Source organism: Nelumbo nucifera, chromosome 2 (genome assembly GCF_055504915.1).
Source record: "Nelumbo nucifera cultivar China Antique chromosome 2, China Antique-T2T, whole genome shotgun sequence".
NCBI lineage: Eukaryota > Viridiplantae > Streptophyta > Magnoliopsida > Proteales > Nelumbonaceae > Nelumbo > Nelumbo nucifera.
The window spans coordinates 102,380,650-102,398,154 of record NC_142650.1 but is presented as its reverse complement, the minus strand read 5'-3'; the positions used below and the strand labels follow the sequence as shown (position 1 = coordinate 102,398,154).

Sequence of the window (17,505 nt, the reverse complement as noted above, 5' to 3'; positions counted from 1 at the left end):
TTTTTTTTTTTTCGTTCTTTAATTAAGAGATTCAAAGCTTGTGTGCACACACTCCATGGAGGGATTAGCAGAGTAGTAAGAATACATTATGCCTTGTCTGAACTGTTTGGTAAATTTGGTCTATTCCCTTCTTGATTTGTTTGCTTTCTCCTGAATCTGCAGAGCGACCCTGAAGTGTCTGGTACATTTCCAATCTATCAACCAAGAAAAAAGAAAGTGTTCTAACTATTAGTATTAGGGTAAAATACTTAAAACCTCCCCTCTCTTTTCAAATTGGACTAGGACTTCCTCTGTTAAAGTTATGTCTAACAGAGTAATAAAATGCCTCTTTTACCCTCATTGATTCTTCAAATTTTCAAAATATTGGAAACTCTGTCACCAGAGAGTTTTGGGTATCAACGGATATGTATTATCAAGCACAAGATAAGAAATAAAAAGATGAACATTCGTACTAAAAAGAAGATGAAAATTCCAAAAAAAAAAAGGGGATGGACCATTTTCAGATCTCCATTGAGAAGAAATACCTCTTTATTTCAATTGTCCAATGCGTATGCCTGAGAAAAATCAGAGTTTGCATCACTGCTGCCAATCATCCCAGACCATATGCCTTGTACAAGGCCATAATGATCAAGTGAAACAAAATCGTTCCTTTCAATTTCAAATCTTTTATTTGTATACAGTATACTTGAGAGAGAGCTCATTATTTCTTTTTTTGTATGTTGTTAGTTTCTTATTCAGCCCGTGTTTTGTTTTTCTTTTTCAAGAATTTTGATATCTATTTTTTTAGAAAAAAAGGTTGTCTGAAATGTAAATTTAAATTTCTTTTGATCACAACTAATGTTTAGTTTTGAAATTAATGAAAATCCAATTGGGTTCTTGATTCATAAAAAAACTCAGTTGCAGATACTCTGGAGATGAATATTCAATCAAGTTGATGGATTTGAAGGGTCCTATATTTTAATAAAAAAGAAGAAAGTAAACAGTTTAGTAAGCCTTATGTCATGGCTAGATTTGATTGATGCCCATTAATAAATGCAAGTCGTGAGTTCCAATGTTGATCTGGCCACAAACTCTTTTAGAGAAGAATTCTGTGAAGTTCTCTTGTTTCTCTCTCCAAGTGAGAATGATGGCTTGGGAGAGAAAAGAGAGAGAACTCATTAGTTCAGTGGACTCACTAGGAGTTTTCGGAGAAATAAATGCAGGTGATCCTGAGCTACAAGAAAATGGTTCTTGAACATTGAACCTATACCTGTTTCAAATAAGAATTGTTATAGCTTACAACAGACCTTCCAGGATTTCAGGTTTTTTTTTTTTTTTAATTTTTTTATCTTTTTTTGAGTCAAGGTAAAAGCCTAAAAGGACTATAAGAGGGAAAAATTGGGATTTTAGAAAAACTTCGATTTTAAAAAAGTTCAACTATAAGCAATTTCATGGACAGGGAGGTTTAAGTCCATCTTGAAAAGAGAGGGGAGGTCTTATTATTTAGGATTAACGTTAGGGAGGTTTAAGTCTTCCTTAGTGTTATTGATCTCTTTGTTTTGTTATATTTCATTTTTCTTCCTTATTGCTACATTCTTGTGGTTTTCTTGATCTAATGAACTCTTAAGCTTTACTTGTTAGATCCTCCTTCTCCATAGTGTTATTTTATAAGCTATGATTTTATTCTTCATTGCCTTTTTGTTTCTTAGCTTCTTTGATTACTTTTTTCTTTCTGTTGGAAAAGACTGTGTTACAGTTCTGTTCCTTTAACCCTTTTCTTTATTGTTTGATGGCAAACGTGGATTAAGTTTTTGGTCTGATAATCTTTGTTAATGATCCTGAAAATGACAGTTCAATTGTGTGCAATTTTTTGGAAGTAGTAAAAGATTAAATTTGAAGAGGTAGATTTCCTGATAATCATTTGGAGGATAGATAGGGATAATTCTATACTATTGCCTTCTTGTCCTCGTCAAGCATCAGCTGCTAGTTAGAGGCATAGTCTTTTGTGCTTTTGCTGCTTCATTTTCTGAACCTTCAACTTTAGATTGTTCTTTCCTTCGTATAAATTGTTGGTTACAGAATTTTAAAAGAATGATAACTTATAGACAGTTCACAATTAGTTGGTATCAAGTCCAATGGTCCATGTAATCAGAAAATATCATCACTCAATGTATAGTCTTTTGTACTTTTGCTGCTTCATTTTTTGAACCTTAACTTTCGATTTTTCTTTCCTTCATATAAATTGTTGGTTACAGAATTTTAAAAGCATGATAACTTATAGACAGTTCACAATTAGTTGGTATCAAGTTCAATGGTCCATGTAATCAGAAAATATCATCACTCAATGTTAGGACAGTAACTCTCTATAACATTTAGTACAGTTTATCTAGAAAAGTTTTATTCAACCTCTATATTCTGGAAGTTGTTTTGGTCAGTTTGTCAAAATTTGTTCTCATAATTGATTCACATTATACTCTTGCCTAGTTAATTAAAATTATTATGTTCTTTGAGAGTTTCCAATGTATAATCATGGCAAACATGAAGGCAATGTTATGCTTAGTTTTCCAGGCCCAGTGGAACAGGGGAAGTCTTTGATAGCAGAATTGATCGCTCTAATACAAGGTTTAAATTGCTGCATCAATAGGGATTAAGGGATGTCATAGTGGAGCTGTGGAGGGAGACTGTCAAGTGGTTATTTTCTGGATGAAAGGTCAAGAACAAATACCTTGGGAATTTAAAGCTTTGGTAAGGATGGCCATCTCACTAGGGTCCTCCCTTAATGCCTTGTTCAATTGGATCCCTAGAAGTGCAAATATGTTAGTGGATTCTTTAACAAGAGATGGAGTGGGGAGGAATTCTCTGCTGTGGGGTTGCCCTGGACCAGGCTGTAATTTGTAGAAAAGATTTCTTGGTAGGGGCCTAGGGGCAGGGGGGTGGGGAATTTGTTTCTGTCATATACAGTGTATTTGTTTTTCTGATGGTTGTAAACAGTATGACTTGATGAAACCTATTTTCTGTTATTTATCAAAAAAAGGTATAATCATGGAAAACTGATTATACATTATAGTAATACAATTTTCAAACCATTTATAAAAAAGCAAAAAATCATGGCAAACTGATGCCTTTCCATGCTAATGAAAAGGGCTATATCATAACCTAAAGTGTATTAGTTGGGAAGCTGGATTAACCAATACAGTTGCCTCAATATACCAGTGACAAGAAATTAGTTTATACTTCTTGTTTTTCCTTGTGGTTTTTTAGGTATAATGGTGTCCTTGTGGATAAGTTTAGGTTCTAAGAGGACTTATCTTATGGTGATCAAAAAATTTCCTGGACTCATCCTATTTCCAACTTTTGAGGTCATCATTTTGCTCCTTTTTTTCTCATTTTATTCATTTGGTCTCTGTTGGAACCTCTTGTTCTACAAGGGTCTAAATGATCCCTAGAATAGTTAGCTTAGAATATCTTAGAGATGCTTTGATAGAGGGGTCTGGCAGTGGTGTTTGTATTTTTAAGTCTTATGATGTTTCCCTCATGCTGACATCTTATGCCATCTAGATGGGGAGTTGATGAACTGCTTCTTTATCCATTACTCCAATATAAATGTGCCTTTTGATTTGGGATCACTTTTTTGGTATCCTTTGATTCATTTACTCCTTTCCTTAGGATATCCAGAACTTCCTTTGGGAATTTAAACCAGTTACCCTTTTAGTACTCAACTAGGATCATGTGGAGAACCCTCCTGCTGCAAGAAGTAATCTGGTGTATGTATATATATATATATATATATATATAATCTGAAACCAAGCTCACCAATTACCCTTGGTAGTCAAGTAGGATCATGTGGAGAACCCTCCTGCTGCAAGCAGTAACCTGGTACATGTGGGAGAAGAGAGATGCTTGGACACACACACACACACACACACAAAACCAATCTCACCAAGATGATGGGGTGATTGAGTGGTTTCCATTGGAGTTCTTATTGGATTTTGATATCATATGCTTTCAAAGACACAATTGTTCTCTTTTCTTATTGAGTAACAGTCTATTTGCTCACTTAAGTCAACCATAAAATTTATTGTCCTTAGGTGATCCAACCAAGTGAGTGTTATTTAATTTTGATGATTGCTCCCTGGGAGGCACTTTTGGAGATAGCCAATGCATGGTGATATTCATTTTCTGGGCCTGAGAGGATTGTGATTAGGTGAGGGTTAAGTTGTCCTTCTCTATGGTCCTTGACTTGTCCATCTAGAACCTTGTACTGTTTGAACAGAGTTTTTTTTTTTTTTTTTTTTTTTTTTGTGTGTGTGTGTGCATTTCTGCATTGGTCATGCTTCATGAATTGTGCTTATTTTATAGTTAATTTGTCTATTTCTTTAAGAGAGAAATGCTAGTAAAGAATGAGTTTGTGAAACTCATGGATTCCTTTGTGATGTCTTTTTTGGGTCCAATGCCAAAGAAATCCAAGAGTAACATAAACTCATTTTTTGCCAGAATTATAACCAAAATCATGCCCTCATTATTGATGCAATCGTAATATGTCTATCCTTATGTAAAACATTGGTTGAAGCCAATGTTTGACTGAGTTAGGTGTATGAGGTGATGGTTCTTATTAATGACCTCATGAATTTTCTCTCCACAAACATATTATGTAGGATTTTGATTTTTTTTTTCACTTCCCTTTCGATCTTGTCTTGGTTCTTATTGTTTGAAATATGTGCTTATTATTACTTTTTAGAGTTATCTGATGAACTTCAGTGTTGTTGTTTAACTTTTGAAAAGCCAACCAAGTTGCATTTATATCTTTCTTGGCAGTTGACAGGCTTATTATTAGAGCTCAAAATTTCAGTGAAGTTTAAGAAGGTTGTGGCTATTGTTCCTTCCCCTTTGTTATTTGTCTTTTCTATTACTGTCAGGTTTCTTGAAATTAAAACTTAGTACATCAGTACCTTTCTGCAGTCCCTCTTTGCTGAATATCTGACTGTTGTGATGTTGCAGTGGATAGAAAAACACTGTTTGAAGCTTTAGGTCGAAAACTTACTAGGCCAGATGTTGCCTGAGCAATGGCTAGGAGACGGTATGGTTTTTCTCCTACTCTTCATGTTTTACAATGTGTCAGGTATTTCAGTGTATCTAATTTGGGTACATGCCTTCCTTTCTATCTTGGTAAAATCTTATTTATTTTTGATGATTAATAACAAAATTATTAATGTATAGTTTACATGTGCAGAGATAAGCAGATGGCCCAAAGCCAAGAGGAACTTTACAGTATACTATCTTTATTTTTTGATCAACAACAGAAACTTTTATTAAAATTAGGAAAGAACAAATACAAGAAAGGGCAGCCCAGTGCACGAGGCTCCCGCCAATGCAGGGTCTGGGGAGGGACAGATGTACAGCCTTTCCCCTGCACATACATAAAGGCTGTTTCCAAAGAGAATAGATACAAGAAATTTTATTAAAATTACAGTATACTTTCTTCTATACCCAAAACATGTCCTAACTATTGAGACAATCCTTTGACAAAGAATCAGCAATGCTATTTGCTGACGTGTTAATCAATGCACTTAGTTATCTTATCATTGCTTTATTCTCCCTAAGTATATTCTTGCAATGCCAAATTCCCCTACTGTTGTTTACCATCCACCTCACTACCATCTTTGAGTCCCCTTTCACAATTTGTGATGTTTGGCATTCTATGCAACCTTATCCCTTGTAATATTGCTGGTAGTTCTACTCTTGTTGAATTTCCATTGCATGTTGGCCTTGAGAAGATGACTTTGATATGGTCGTTGACACTCCACTAATTCCTGAAGGTCCTAGGTTCCCCAAACTGCAGCAATCAAAGTTTAGCTTATGATTGTTGATACAAGGGGATCCATTGAGTGGATTTTTTGACTTTAATATCGACTAGTTGAGAGGCACATGCATTTGCACGTGTAAAAGGAGAGAGAAAAATACCTAGGCTAAAGTAGATGCAAGGCTATAACATGCTTTGAATTAACTTTTCAGGTCTGCATGGAAACCAAGGCAAGTATTGGCATTATATAATGTAGATGAATCAGCCACCAATTGCCATCTTCTTAGGATGTCTTCCAAAGGAAAGGGCTCAAAAAGATTTGATGTTTTATCCCAATGACCCACATTCAGCAAGAGGGTTCCCTTGATCTGTTCAGAAATATTCTGTTATTCCTTTCCTCTCAGATGGACCAAAGTGTAGCCACCCTAGTACATCTTCATCTCCCTCTCCTTGGATCTCCAATGGGGTGTCAAAGTCCTTGATCAATCTTGATAGTCATTTTTATGGTAGAATCTTGACAGTCAATTGGGTGTCTTCTTTTCTTAAGGTGTATGAGGATACAAGTTAAAAAGGAACTTCTATTATTTTCTTCATGATAGACTTGTTCCAGGTGAGCCTTTTCTAAACATGCTACACTAGGTACAACTTTGATCAAAATTGAGTTTGATCTCATAAGTTGTGTATTGCAAAGCTTAAAAGTATCCTTTGGTATAGCTTTTTCCTATGAAGTTCTTGAGAATTCTACCTTGGTTCTTTGTCTTTGTCACATCTAACAAGAGTATGTTATTAAATCATGGGTTCTCCAAAGCTCCTACTAAACTTCTTGGGCTATTTAGATGAATGGTTGCTTGTGTTTTCCTTTCTGCACTTGCAGACTCTTATTCTTTTCATGCCATATGTACCATGTAATTGGAGCTAGCAGAACTTCAATTATTCCAAACCATTCACAATTTTGCTAAGGGAACAAGATGGAGAGGTTAACAGTGTCGGAATTGGACGATCTTGGTATCGTTGGACTCGTAATTTCAAGGTCTATGCATCTACAAGGCCCGATAGGATGATCAGAATTAGTTTCAGCTTCGGGTTTTGAGATGAAGGGGTAAATTGTCGGATTTGGGTGATCTTGGTGTCGTTGGATTTGGATTTTTGGGATCTACGTACCTATGGTTTTGGATGAAATGAGGTTCAGGATCAAAATGACTCCGGTCGGACAACTGGAATTGGTTTCGGCTTCGGGTCTTAAGATGAAAGGGTAAATGGTACCGAATTTGGGTGATTTTGGTGTCGTTGAATTTGGATTTTTTTTTGGCTCTACGTACGGTTTTGGATTTATGATTTGACATGAAATGAGATTCAGGATGAAAATGACTCCAATCGGATGATCGAAATCGGTTCTGGCTTCGGGTCTTAAGATGAAGGGATAAGTGGTGTGGAATTTGGGTGATCTTGGTGTCGTTGGATTTGCAATTTCAGGATCTACGTACCTATGGTCTCGGGTTTCCGATTCATTGTGAGATGAGATTTAGGATCAAAATGACCCCGATCAGACGATCGGAATCGGTTTCGGCTTCGGGTCTTGAGATGAAAGGGTAAATGATGTGGGATTTGGGTGATCTTGGTGTTGTTGGATTTGGAATTTTGGGCTCTACGTATCTATGGTCTCGGATTTCTGATTTGATGTGGGATGAGGTTCAGGATCAAAATGACCCTGATTAGACAACCGAAATTAGTTTTGGTTTCGGGTCTTAAGGTGAAGGGGTAAACAATGTTGGATTTTTGTGATCTTAGTGTCGTCGGATTTGTATTTTTGTGATGGGTTGGCTAAGAGGTTAGTTGAAGCATGCTTGAAACTTGAAGTGCTGTAGAAAGATTGAAGGGCGCAAAAATGGGGTGTCTACAAGTATGAAATTAAATTATGGGTTATTTGAAGCTGTTGCTAAATTTCTTGGGCTATTTTGATGAATGATTGCCTGTGTTTTCCTTTTTGCACCCGCATGACTCTTATTCTTTTCATGCCATATGTACCATGTAATTGGAGCTAGCAGAACTTCAATTATTCCAAACCATCCACAATTTTTCTAAGGGGACATCTCTGACAAAAATAAATAACTGATATAATATCTGCCCAAGTGATCAAGAAGAAAACCAAAATTGGTTTTTTCCCCTTATAGGGAGTTGCTGAATTGTGTTCTATGAACTTTTTAGGTGCATTTGTGGGGATAAACATTGGCACAGTTGTCACAGACTTGCCATCAGCTGCAGATGTGGTGGCAATCCTTAAAGCTAATCGGATCACTCACATTCACCTCTATGATGTGGATCGTCACATGCTAAATGCCCTTGCAGGCACTGGTATTGAAGTCATGGTGGGTGTAACCAATGAGGAGGTGCTGGGGATTGGAGAATCACCATCACCTTGGATCAATAAGAATGTTGCATCTTACTTACCAGAAACCAATATCATGACAATTGCTGTTGGTAGTGAGATCCTGACTTCAGTACCCAATGCTGCTCCAATTCTAGTCCGAGCCACTACCTTCACCATGCTCTTTTGGCTTCTAACCTCAATTTTCAGGTCGAAGTTTCAAGTCCCCAGTCAATGGACATGATCCTTAGGCCTTTTCCCCCTTCCACTGCCACCTTTAATTCCACATGGAACTCTACCATCTACCAGTTTCTCCAATTTTTGAAGAACACAGGATCATTTTACATGTTAAATGCCTACCCCTATTATGATTACACCAGAGGTATCTTTCCAATTGATTATGCACTTTTTCGGACACTTTCTTTGACCAAACAAATTGTTGACCCTAACACATTTTCCAGTACCCGAGCATGTTTGAATCTATGGTTGATGCAACTTATTACTCCATGAAAGCTCTCAATTTTTCTGGGATTCCAATCATTGTGACAGAATCAAGTTGGCCATGGTTTGGTGGAGCCATTGAACCTGATGCAACGGCAGATAATGCACGGACCTACAACAACAACTTGGTTTGTCGAGTGCTTAATGATTGGGGCCCTCCTTGCCAGCCAACTATACCTATTAGGACATACATCTATGAGCTATTCAATGAGTACAAAAGGCCAGGGTATATATATCTGAGAAAAACTGGGGCTTGTTTTCACAAATGGAACATCTGTGTATCCTTTAAGCTGTGGTTAGGGTTTTCTGTGTGGCAAAACCGAATGCTGATTCAAGTTTGTTGCAGTCCAGTCTAAACTGGGCTTGTGGGGAGGACAAGCTAATTGCAGTGCCATTCAAGGGGGGCAGCCATGTTTTGAACCTAACAGTCTCCAAAGTCATGCTTCTTATGCATTATTTTCACAAAATGCAGAGTGCTGGTGGGACCTGTGATTTTGGTGGTACAGCCATAACTACAACTGTTGATCCCAATAAGTTGCTGTGCCCTTATCTGATGAATTTCTTGAGGGGTTTATGTGGTAGTGAGTGGTTGATTTTTGTTACCATAATTTCTTCTCTATTGTTGAAGTAGGCGATTTCACAGTAAAACAGACGTAGTTGGTATATTTACATACAAATATTATAATATATTTTTAGAGGAAAGCTGTCCTTGATGTGATTCTTAACGTGATTTTTTTTATTAGCTTCAGAACCTTGTGTCCAGACGTGTCCAACTACCACGCCTGTTCTGTGCTTGGATTCAGGAATAGGAGTGCTTTGGATCGTGACCCAACATCGTTGAGATCTTGAATCATGATCTAAGAATTTGGAACCGTTGTCCTCTCTTTCTCTCTCTGAGATACATCATTAAGAGGGGTTCAAGTACAACTTTAGAATTATTTAATAAACCCTTTTTTAGCTTAAAATTAACAAAGTTTTCAATGTTATGCAAGTATGGTTTTTTGTTGTTCTTTAGTATTGATCTTAAAAGATTTTCCTTCTTTTCCATTCAATTAAATTGAACAGTCCATTTTGAAGTGCTGTATCAAATGCAGTATGGGTTTCTGAATCTTTGTAGGTCACAGTTCATGTGTTTTCATGGGAAGGTGAGTACTTACTTTTATCTGTAGATTATTTTAGTCGTTTCTTGTGCACACCTTCAAACATTAGTCTGTTGTAACAGTTCTGGTTCAAATACAAGTGGGTTATTCGCGCCTCCATCAACATTTGGACCCACAGTGGGGTGGAGTTCAATGCTTCAAGTTTCCAGGATGGTCTTTCTGATTCTGGCAATACTTGCTATAATTGGATTTTGCATCAGTTTGTGCAGTTTAAGTCAGTGCTATTGAGGCTGCAGTCCTGTAAAGAGTTGAAGGAGATCCATATCCATTACCATTAGTTTGACAATGCCCAACCCTTGTTGAATGTTCATTTATCTGTTGATTCTTTGTTTATTATGTTCTCTTTTTCTTTTCACCTACTTGGTTCAATTGTATACATCATGAACCAGTTGGTACTGGTAGGCTTTGTGATTTTTTTCTTCTGATGTTGAAAATTAATATTAGAAAGCAATCTCTTGATGACTGTGGATGTAGAAACCATGAACTCGTATAGTCGGTCATCAAAATTTATTGACAGTTGTTGCTCATCAGCCATCAGAAAAAATAAAGTAGTTGGTCTCCCCAAATTCACTAAAAAAAATGCAGCCTGATTAATATCTAGTTGGAAACTGGTAACCTCCGCAATGGCCACGGATTAAAATTAGAAGAAGCTTGGTGATAACAATGGCGTTTCACTTTCACACAACTCTTTGAGAACATTGCCCCACAGAGTAGAGACAAAATGGGCTATTACCTATTAGTTTGTGTTTGTCAATTTCATATAAATCTCAAAAATACATTGATAAGATCAAACCACTATAAATAAAGTATAAAAAAATAAGGAAACACATTTCGATAGTTTATGCAAAGTATAAACTATCCACAGGCACTAGAGAAATGGTGGAATTTGGGTCATCAAATACGAGGCTTAGATGCTTAAATGGTGGAATGTTTTGTTTTAAGATGGCTTCTCAAAACTCATATGATGTGCTTGTTTGGGAGAGTTTTCATGCAGCGGCTTTTTGACTTCTGGCCTTACATGAGCTGAGGAACCTCGAAAGCTGCGAAGCCATATTTCGTAAAAGTAGGCTTATAAAAATCACAAAATTGATTATCTCAGCTAGCTTCTCTCCAAAGCGGCTCAATTGACGCCGCTCAATCAACTCTTAAGCCCTCCCAAACGGGCTCAATTTAGAGCAGCATGGTCATTGAGTAGAATTTAGCTCAAATTGATTATATTCCCATCGATAAGGTCCTTTCCCTCCATCTCTCGAGTCTGACCACAATACCATATTCATTCATCTAGTCATTCATACATTATTGATCACATTCGTTCAGGTGTACATTGAGAATATCGGTAATATAAAACAAGGTTCAAACAGTTGACACAGGTATATTTTTATGTTTTATTTATTTATTTTAAATCAGTTTATAGGGGTCCGCTTAAGTTGTCGTTATCTTCTGAATCATGATTTGATTTGATACAACCCTTGTAGGGGCGTTTTGAGAAGCCATGGACATGATATATATTGGTCATGGTTAAACGTATTGGATCGATACTTTAAACCTTGATATAAAGGACATAAGATGTTTCCATTATACGACTGGTTAAACGTTGATCAACAATATATGTTCAATATTAAAGAGTATCAATCTATTTAAGGACTTATCTAACAACTTAAACTTTTAAATTAAATGATTCTATCATAGACATTTTGACTTGGTCTGATGGTCAATACTCATTAACTCCATTATAATTAAAATAACTTTTAGCACAAAATATGAATGGGGTGTATTTATTTACGTTTCAAGTTTAATAAACTTTCATAGGAGAGAGCGTATTAAAGAATATCAACGTACACCCAGCAGCATAATCATTTAGGTTGAATGGTTATTTGAGACTCAGCACATCGGGACTCGCATCTCCATCCACTTATTTTCGACCATGAAGTTTTTTTTTTTTTTTTTTTTCTTATAAGCCGGATATTATCATGGTTTCACAGCCCGCTGAACAGCCACCGCTTCAGCACTAATCCTTCCTCGCGTTGAATCCTTTCTCTAGTCTCTAATACGAATACGATAATAATCCTCCTGTTTGGTTTCTGTGTACTACTAAAATATCCATAGACTCGACTCGGGGAAGACGAGAAAGAAGTGTGATAACAACACCGAAACACTAATTGGAGATGTCAAGGGGGATGAGCTACCCGAGCTCCTCGGCAGGCATTGGAGCAGCAGGGTTGGGAGGAGGAGGGGGAGGAGGAGGAGGAGGAGGAGGACGGTCATGGCCGTCGACCACTTCTGTGTCGGCCTCTGGGAAGAGAATACAGAAGGAGATGCAAGAATTCAACGTGGACCCACCTACCGACTGTTCTGCTGGACCCAAAGGTGACAATCTCTATCAGTGGATCTCCACCATCATTGGTCCTCCAGGCGAGTATCCCTTCCTTTCTCTTGATGTTCAAAGAAATGGACGATTTTGAATTATGGGATTTTTTTTTTTTTTGCTGCATTACATCTCCAAACAAAGTTCAGTGGCGAAGTTTGATTTTCTTGATAAATCTTCCATGTGGCTTCTCTGTTTCATTCACTGATATAGGGCTTTCTGAAGGCATGCGATTCTTTGCCTAGTTCACTGTTTCTTCTTGATGCCATTGAACCTGTCTTTGCTGAGTAGTCACTTATTCTAACGCCCTCCAGCTGCAATCTTCACTTGTTGCTTGAAGTCTGTAGTCTGCTGGTTGCTGCTTCTTTCCTGCAAACTCGCTATACGAAAATAATTTAGTCGTTCCTGAAGCTAAAGAATGTTCTGATTTCTGCTTGTTTAATTTGACTAGAAGCTAAGGGAAGAGAGCGGTGGAAGTGGATAGTGTAGTAACAAGGTCATTAATTTCTCGGAAATGCTCTATGATTTCCTTAAATCATCTTGTCCAGTTAAATACCCATAAATGTTAATTCACAAATTGTATTTACGTGGAAATTCTAATAATATAGCAAGGAGAAAGTTGAAAGGATGCTTCTAAATATTTTGGTTATGTATTTCTATTTGAATTCTAGTTTTTTCTTGACCTGTTATTATTTTGATGGAAAATTTCCCCCTTATTGTTTGTTTATTTTTCTTGAGAGGGGATAGACTTCAGAGCAGTTTCCTCTTATCCTTTTTTCTCTGAAACTTGATTTCTTTGAGACTGAAAATCTTATATGTTTTAATCCGAATGGGCCTCAGATGCAGATATCCCTGGTGAAGAATATCTTCTTTGGTCATTACAGAGACTTAGTTAACCTTAATACCAGGTTTTATTGTACATGTTTAATCAAATCGCAAAGCAAAGATTGCAGGTTTTTAGCTACCTGAAATCGATGATGTGCAAATTTATACAATATCCATCCATATTATGAAAGCAGTTAGTTTTAGGCTTTTTCTTACCCTTGTGCATGTGGAAAAGAAGCAGGAAGGTGAGCTTATGGTACTGTTTGATGCTGGTGGATTTAGAGTTTTAATTGGTAATATAAAAGGAAGGCTATTCTATTATGTTTTTTCATCACTAACAATTTTAGAATTTTGTTAAGAATTTAAATAATACAATAAATATCATCATTCTATCAATATGAAGCAACCCTTTTTTGCATACAATGGAGCCTTCTGCTCTCCCATCCCATATCCATTTCCAAATTAGGCCTTGTCTACTGCAGGACTGCAGTACGTTTCTTCCCTGTCTACCTCTTCTCTATTGAGGGGAGTGATTAATCAAAGGAGTTGTCTGTTCTTCTGAGTTTTGACCCAATTGAATGAGGTATAGAGTGGCCAAGAGACTTGCTTCTATGTGTTGTCAGTATATTATCCCCCACCCTAATTCATCCACCCAACAATTTGGGAATCACCTTGAATCTCCAGCCTCGAAGGATGAATAGAGGAGGCAAATCAGAATGTGTGTAGTAGTGATCCAAATAATGCTCTGATTGAATTTCCTTCTTGGACCTGAATAAACCATTACCATAACTCCATATTGCAAACTGTTCCACCTATGCTTGCTGTATAGAAACAAGTTCAGGAAGGATATACTCTAAACAAAATCATTGAATTAAAATGTATCTTATGCTTACCTTTATTCTGTATTTTGATGGAATAGAGTGGGCACTTAGTTATGTTTTTTACTTTGTATTTCAACTTGCAAGTCTGAAATTTAACGTGAAGTTTCAATCATGTGTTTTTTTCAGGGGAAGGGATAAAAAATGTTGGTACCATAGTGGATATACTTATGATATCTTCTCTAGGAGCATGAAATGCAAACATATTTCTTTGGTGAATTTACATAGAAAGCCATTAGCATGATGCAAGAGGCATCGGTTCACTTAAACCACCCTTGGTTTTGTTGTTTCCTGGTAGTGCTGCTTATTTTGTAACTGTACAAATTTTATTGCAACAAAGATCTAGGTTAAGAAGGAGATGCAAACCCTATATAAAAGTGTATGGTCTATCAATAAGCTACAAATTTATGGAATGGCTTAATGAACTTTGTTACGAAGAATATTGATCGAGCATAGTTTATAGTTTCTTTTTTTGGGCTACATCAGTTTATAGTTTAAATTATGTTTTGATAGATTACTTGAATGTGGTCCAGTAACTAAAATGGATTGACCAAGTTTAACTGGTTTTATATGTTGTAGTATACTTAATTCATGATCTGTATGAAGCATTTCCCAGTGTCTTTTTTATGCACCAGTTTTTCCACTGTCATGGAAACATCCTCTATGTATGTGCAGGGGTAAGGCTGCGTACATCTATCCCTCCCCAGACCCTGCATTGGCGGGAGCCTCGTGCGCTGGGCTGCCCTCTATTTTCCAGTTTTTGCATTAGTTCTAGATACATGCAATAATATAATTTTCTCTTATTATCAGTAATTTAATAATAATGTAGACATGATACAGTTCTTGGACTTGCTACCATTTCTTACAATCTCTGCATTTTGCAAAGCTTGCTTTCATTTCTAAATGAAAGTTTTCTGCTTTTTATTTTTCTTTTTGATGGCTCTGACACGATCTGCTTATTCATATGCATTGTAAAATGTAATTGGATGTATATAATAGTTCCCGATTTATATGTGAGAAGTATTAGCTTGAAATTCTGATTTTAGCTTGCATGCAAGGTTTAAGAGAGGACTTGGTGAGCATATTTTTCTTTTCAGTTCTTTTGCTATTTTTTTGTAAGAATAACTAGAAACTTTGTAATGAAATACATAATTCTAATCTGATATGACTTCATTTTCGTATTTGTAGGCACACCATATCAGGGTGGAATATTTTTTCTGGACATTACATTTCCACATGATTATCCATTCAAACCACCCAAGGTATGCTTGGTTACATTCCAAAATACTGAACATCAGAGTAATATTCATGAATTATTTCTCACAGTATCTTGTATTCATGAAAAAAATTTCTCCCTGTCCTATGGTGATGCTGTAAATCATCGTCTTCATATTAGAATGTATGATATATCTCCTCAAGAACAGTAAGGGTGCAAGTAGGTTACACTGCATTGGGTCCAGGGCCTATTTTGGTTTTAATGAATGCTCAACTTGAGCCAACCCAAGTTGCACTCCTAATGAATAATAATCTATAATCTTTCAGTGCAAGATGATGGCAGTTGAAATTTTGTCTTATAGTTTCCATGTGAAGGGGTATTTTGTGGTTTGTAAGAGATCATCATCATTTCAATATATTCTACATGGGATAAGGTTAGCTGACCCCAAATGGTTGGGATTAAAGCTAAGTTGAGTTGAATTGTATGTATGTGGGATAAGGCACACAATCAACTAAGCAGCCAATGCAATTGGATGGTTGCATGTAACCTATGCACTCTTTCTTGCTTTGTATTGGTCATCTTCACTCCATGCTGTGGCATGGTAAATTCTAGAGAAAGCTCAGGGAGAAGTTCCAATGTGGGCTAGCTGTTAAAATCTGGTCAGTGGTAGGGCTGGACCTATAACCCTGTCTGTTTGGACTTAGTGGAGTGTCTTATTGATAACCCCATTAGACCCTCCCCCCTCCCCCCCCCCCCTCCCCAAGGAAAGAAAAAACAAAATATTGGAAGGAATTAGATAGTAGATTCTATACAATTAGGTGTATTTTGTATATGATACTTAAATTGCAGACCTTATACTGTTGCATGTAGATCAAATTACGTAGAGATCATTTTGCTTCTCTAACTTAAATGTTTCCCAGAAGATATCCATGTTGTGGTCCATGGTTGCGCCAAATTTGTAAGCCTTCAAGCTGAGCCGGTTGACAGCCCTAGTGAAGCTCATTAATGTTGGGCATATATCATGCATGTTTTTCATTTAATTTCCATCTTATAGTGCTTGGACTTTGTATTTACCTTATATATATGGAAGGCTCGACTATGATTCCGGAAAGACATGATACTAGAAAAACTTACAACCAATCAACTGGCATCAAGTAGGAACCAATCAGGTGGGTTTTCACCACAATCTATGGGGGGTTGTGATTGGTCAAAACCTTTTTGGTATCATGTCTTTCCGGCATCATAGATTTTCCCTTATATGGATTCCGATACCTGAACCCCTGTTTCTTAATAATCTAAATAATCACTAGAAAGTTTCCATGAGTTTGCTGATCAACCACTAAGTAGGATATTTACCCTACATCCAGATACTTGACTGAATGGCAAAGGATTGGTGAAATGTGGTAAGTAATCTTGATCAACTCTTGAATGGATAAATTATCAATTGAGTTGGTTTTTCATGAACTTACCCGCATGGGACTTTGTGCAACTGTGCACCCTGCAACCCTCATGTTTTTAGGAAGGAATACTGCATAATATATTGTCGATTTTTCATCTACTGATTCTTGTGTATGGTGTTGTTTTTACTATTTTCTTTTTCTGTTTTCTACCTGCAGGTAGTATTCAAAACTAGGATCTACCACTGCAATGTTGATGCCGAAGGAAACTTAAGTTTGGGGATCTTGAAAGATGGCTGGAGTCCTGCTCTAACCATCTCAAAGGTACTACTTGCAATCAGATCAATATTCAGCAATCCGGACCCAAGTAAGTTTTTCCATGCTCTTTGCTGCCAAGTTTTCATTTGACATGGTCCAGGAGGTAATCCTCTTTACTTGACCTCTTAAATCTCATCCTTGTAGATACACCTCTTGTGTCTGGCATTGCTCGCTTGTACTTGACTGACAGAGCTAAACACGATGAAATAGCTGCAGAGTGGACAATGCGTTTTGCTAGATAAAGTTTCATCAATTTGAATACAGAGCATCTGGAATTGGAATATTGTGAACTTACAAATTTCCAATATGCTAATGTCCATGTTATAAGCAAAAGATATAAATTAGATGTTTTTTTTTTTCTTTTTTGTAAATCCTAATTTTTCCCATCTGTTGATGATTCATTGGAGATTTGTTGGATGACCTCCTTGTATTTGGTGCCTTTATGGCCAGAAGTATTCATTGGAGATTTGTATTCTTTTTCTACGGTTAGTCTATATGGTAAAAGAAAACCCATGGAATTGAGATGGTTTATTTTCCCAGCCTTCTGGTTTTTCCTCTTTCTCTCCTTTGTGTGTGTATTAGAGAGAAAGAGGGGCGAGGGGCAAGATTTCTAATGTAGGCCAGAGTGCTGGAAGAATAAAATCACCCACTACACACCTCTAGGTCTAGGGATCAATATGTTAACATGTTCCTCTGATCCT

The 17,505-nt window shown here is 36.8% G+C and overlaps 1 protein-coding gene and 1 pseudogene across 2 annotated transcripts; both read left to right on the top strand.

The window, feature by feature from the left end:
- Positions 1 to 124: 124 nt before the first annotated feature.
- LOC148802637 (glucan endo-1,3-beta-glucosidase 4-like) lies at positions 125 to 10,264 on the top strand (annotated as a pseudogene). The gene is made up of 5 exons (XR_016082359.1): positions 125 to 4,842; positions 4,978 to 5,098; positions 7,985 to 9,182; positions 9,770 to 9,790; positions 9,868 to 10,264. The product of XR_016082359.1 is annotated as a glucan endo-1,3-beta-glucosidase 4-like (transcript).
- A 1,450-nt stretch (positions 10,265 to 11,714) lies between these two features.
- Positions 11,715 to 17,287, top strand: FUS9 (Ubiquitin-conjugating enzyme family protein). Its single transcript, XM_088897576.1, has 4 exons — positions 11,715 to 12,217; positions 15,062 to 15,135; positions 16,706 to 16,853; positions 16,949 to 17,287. Exons 1-4 carry the CDS (start codon positions 11,971 to 11,973, stop codon positions 17,044 to 17,046), a joined length of 567 nt encoding a protein of 188 aa, XP_088753702.1. The 5' UTR covers positions 11,715 to 11,970; the 3' UTR covers positions 17,047 to 17,287.
- Positions 17,288 to 17,505: the final 218 nt, after the last annotated feature.

Coding starts and splice junctions, on each gene's coding strand:
- FUS9 (XM_088897576.1), top strand. CDS start 11,971: ATGTCAAGGGGGATGAGCTACCCGAGCTCCTCGGCAGGCATTGGAGCA. Junction 15,136..16,705: donor ATCCATTCAAACCACCCAAG/GTATGCTTGGTT, acceptor TTCTACCTGCAG/GTAGTATTCAAAACTAGGAT. Junction 16,854..16,948: donor ATTCAGCAATCCGGACCCAA/GTAAGTTTTTCC, acceptor TCATCCTTGTAG/ATACACCTCTTGTGTCTGGC.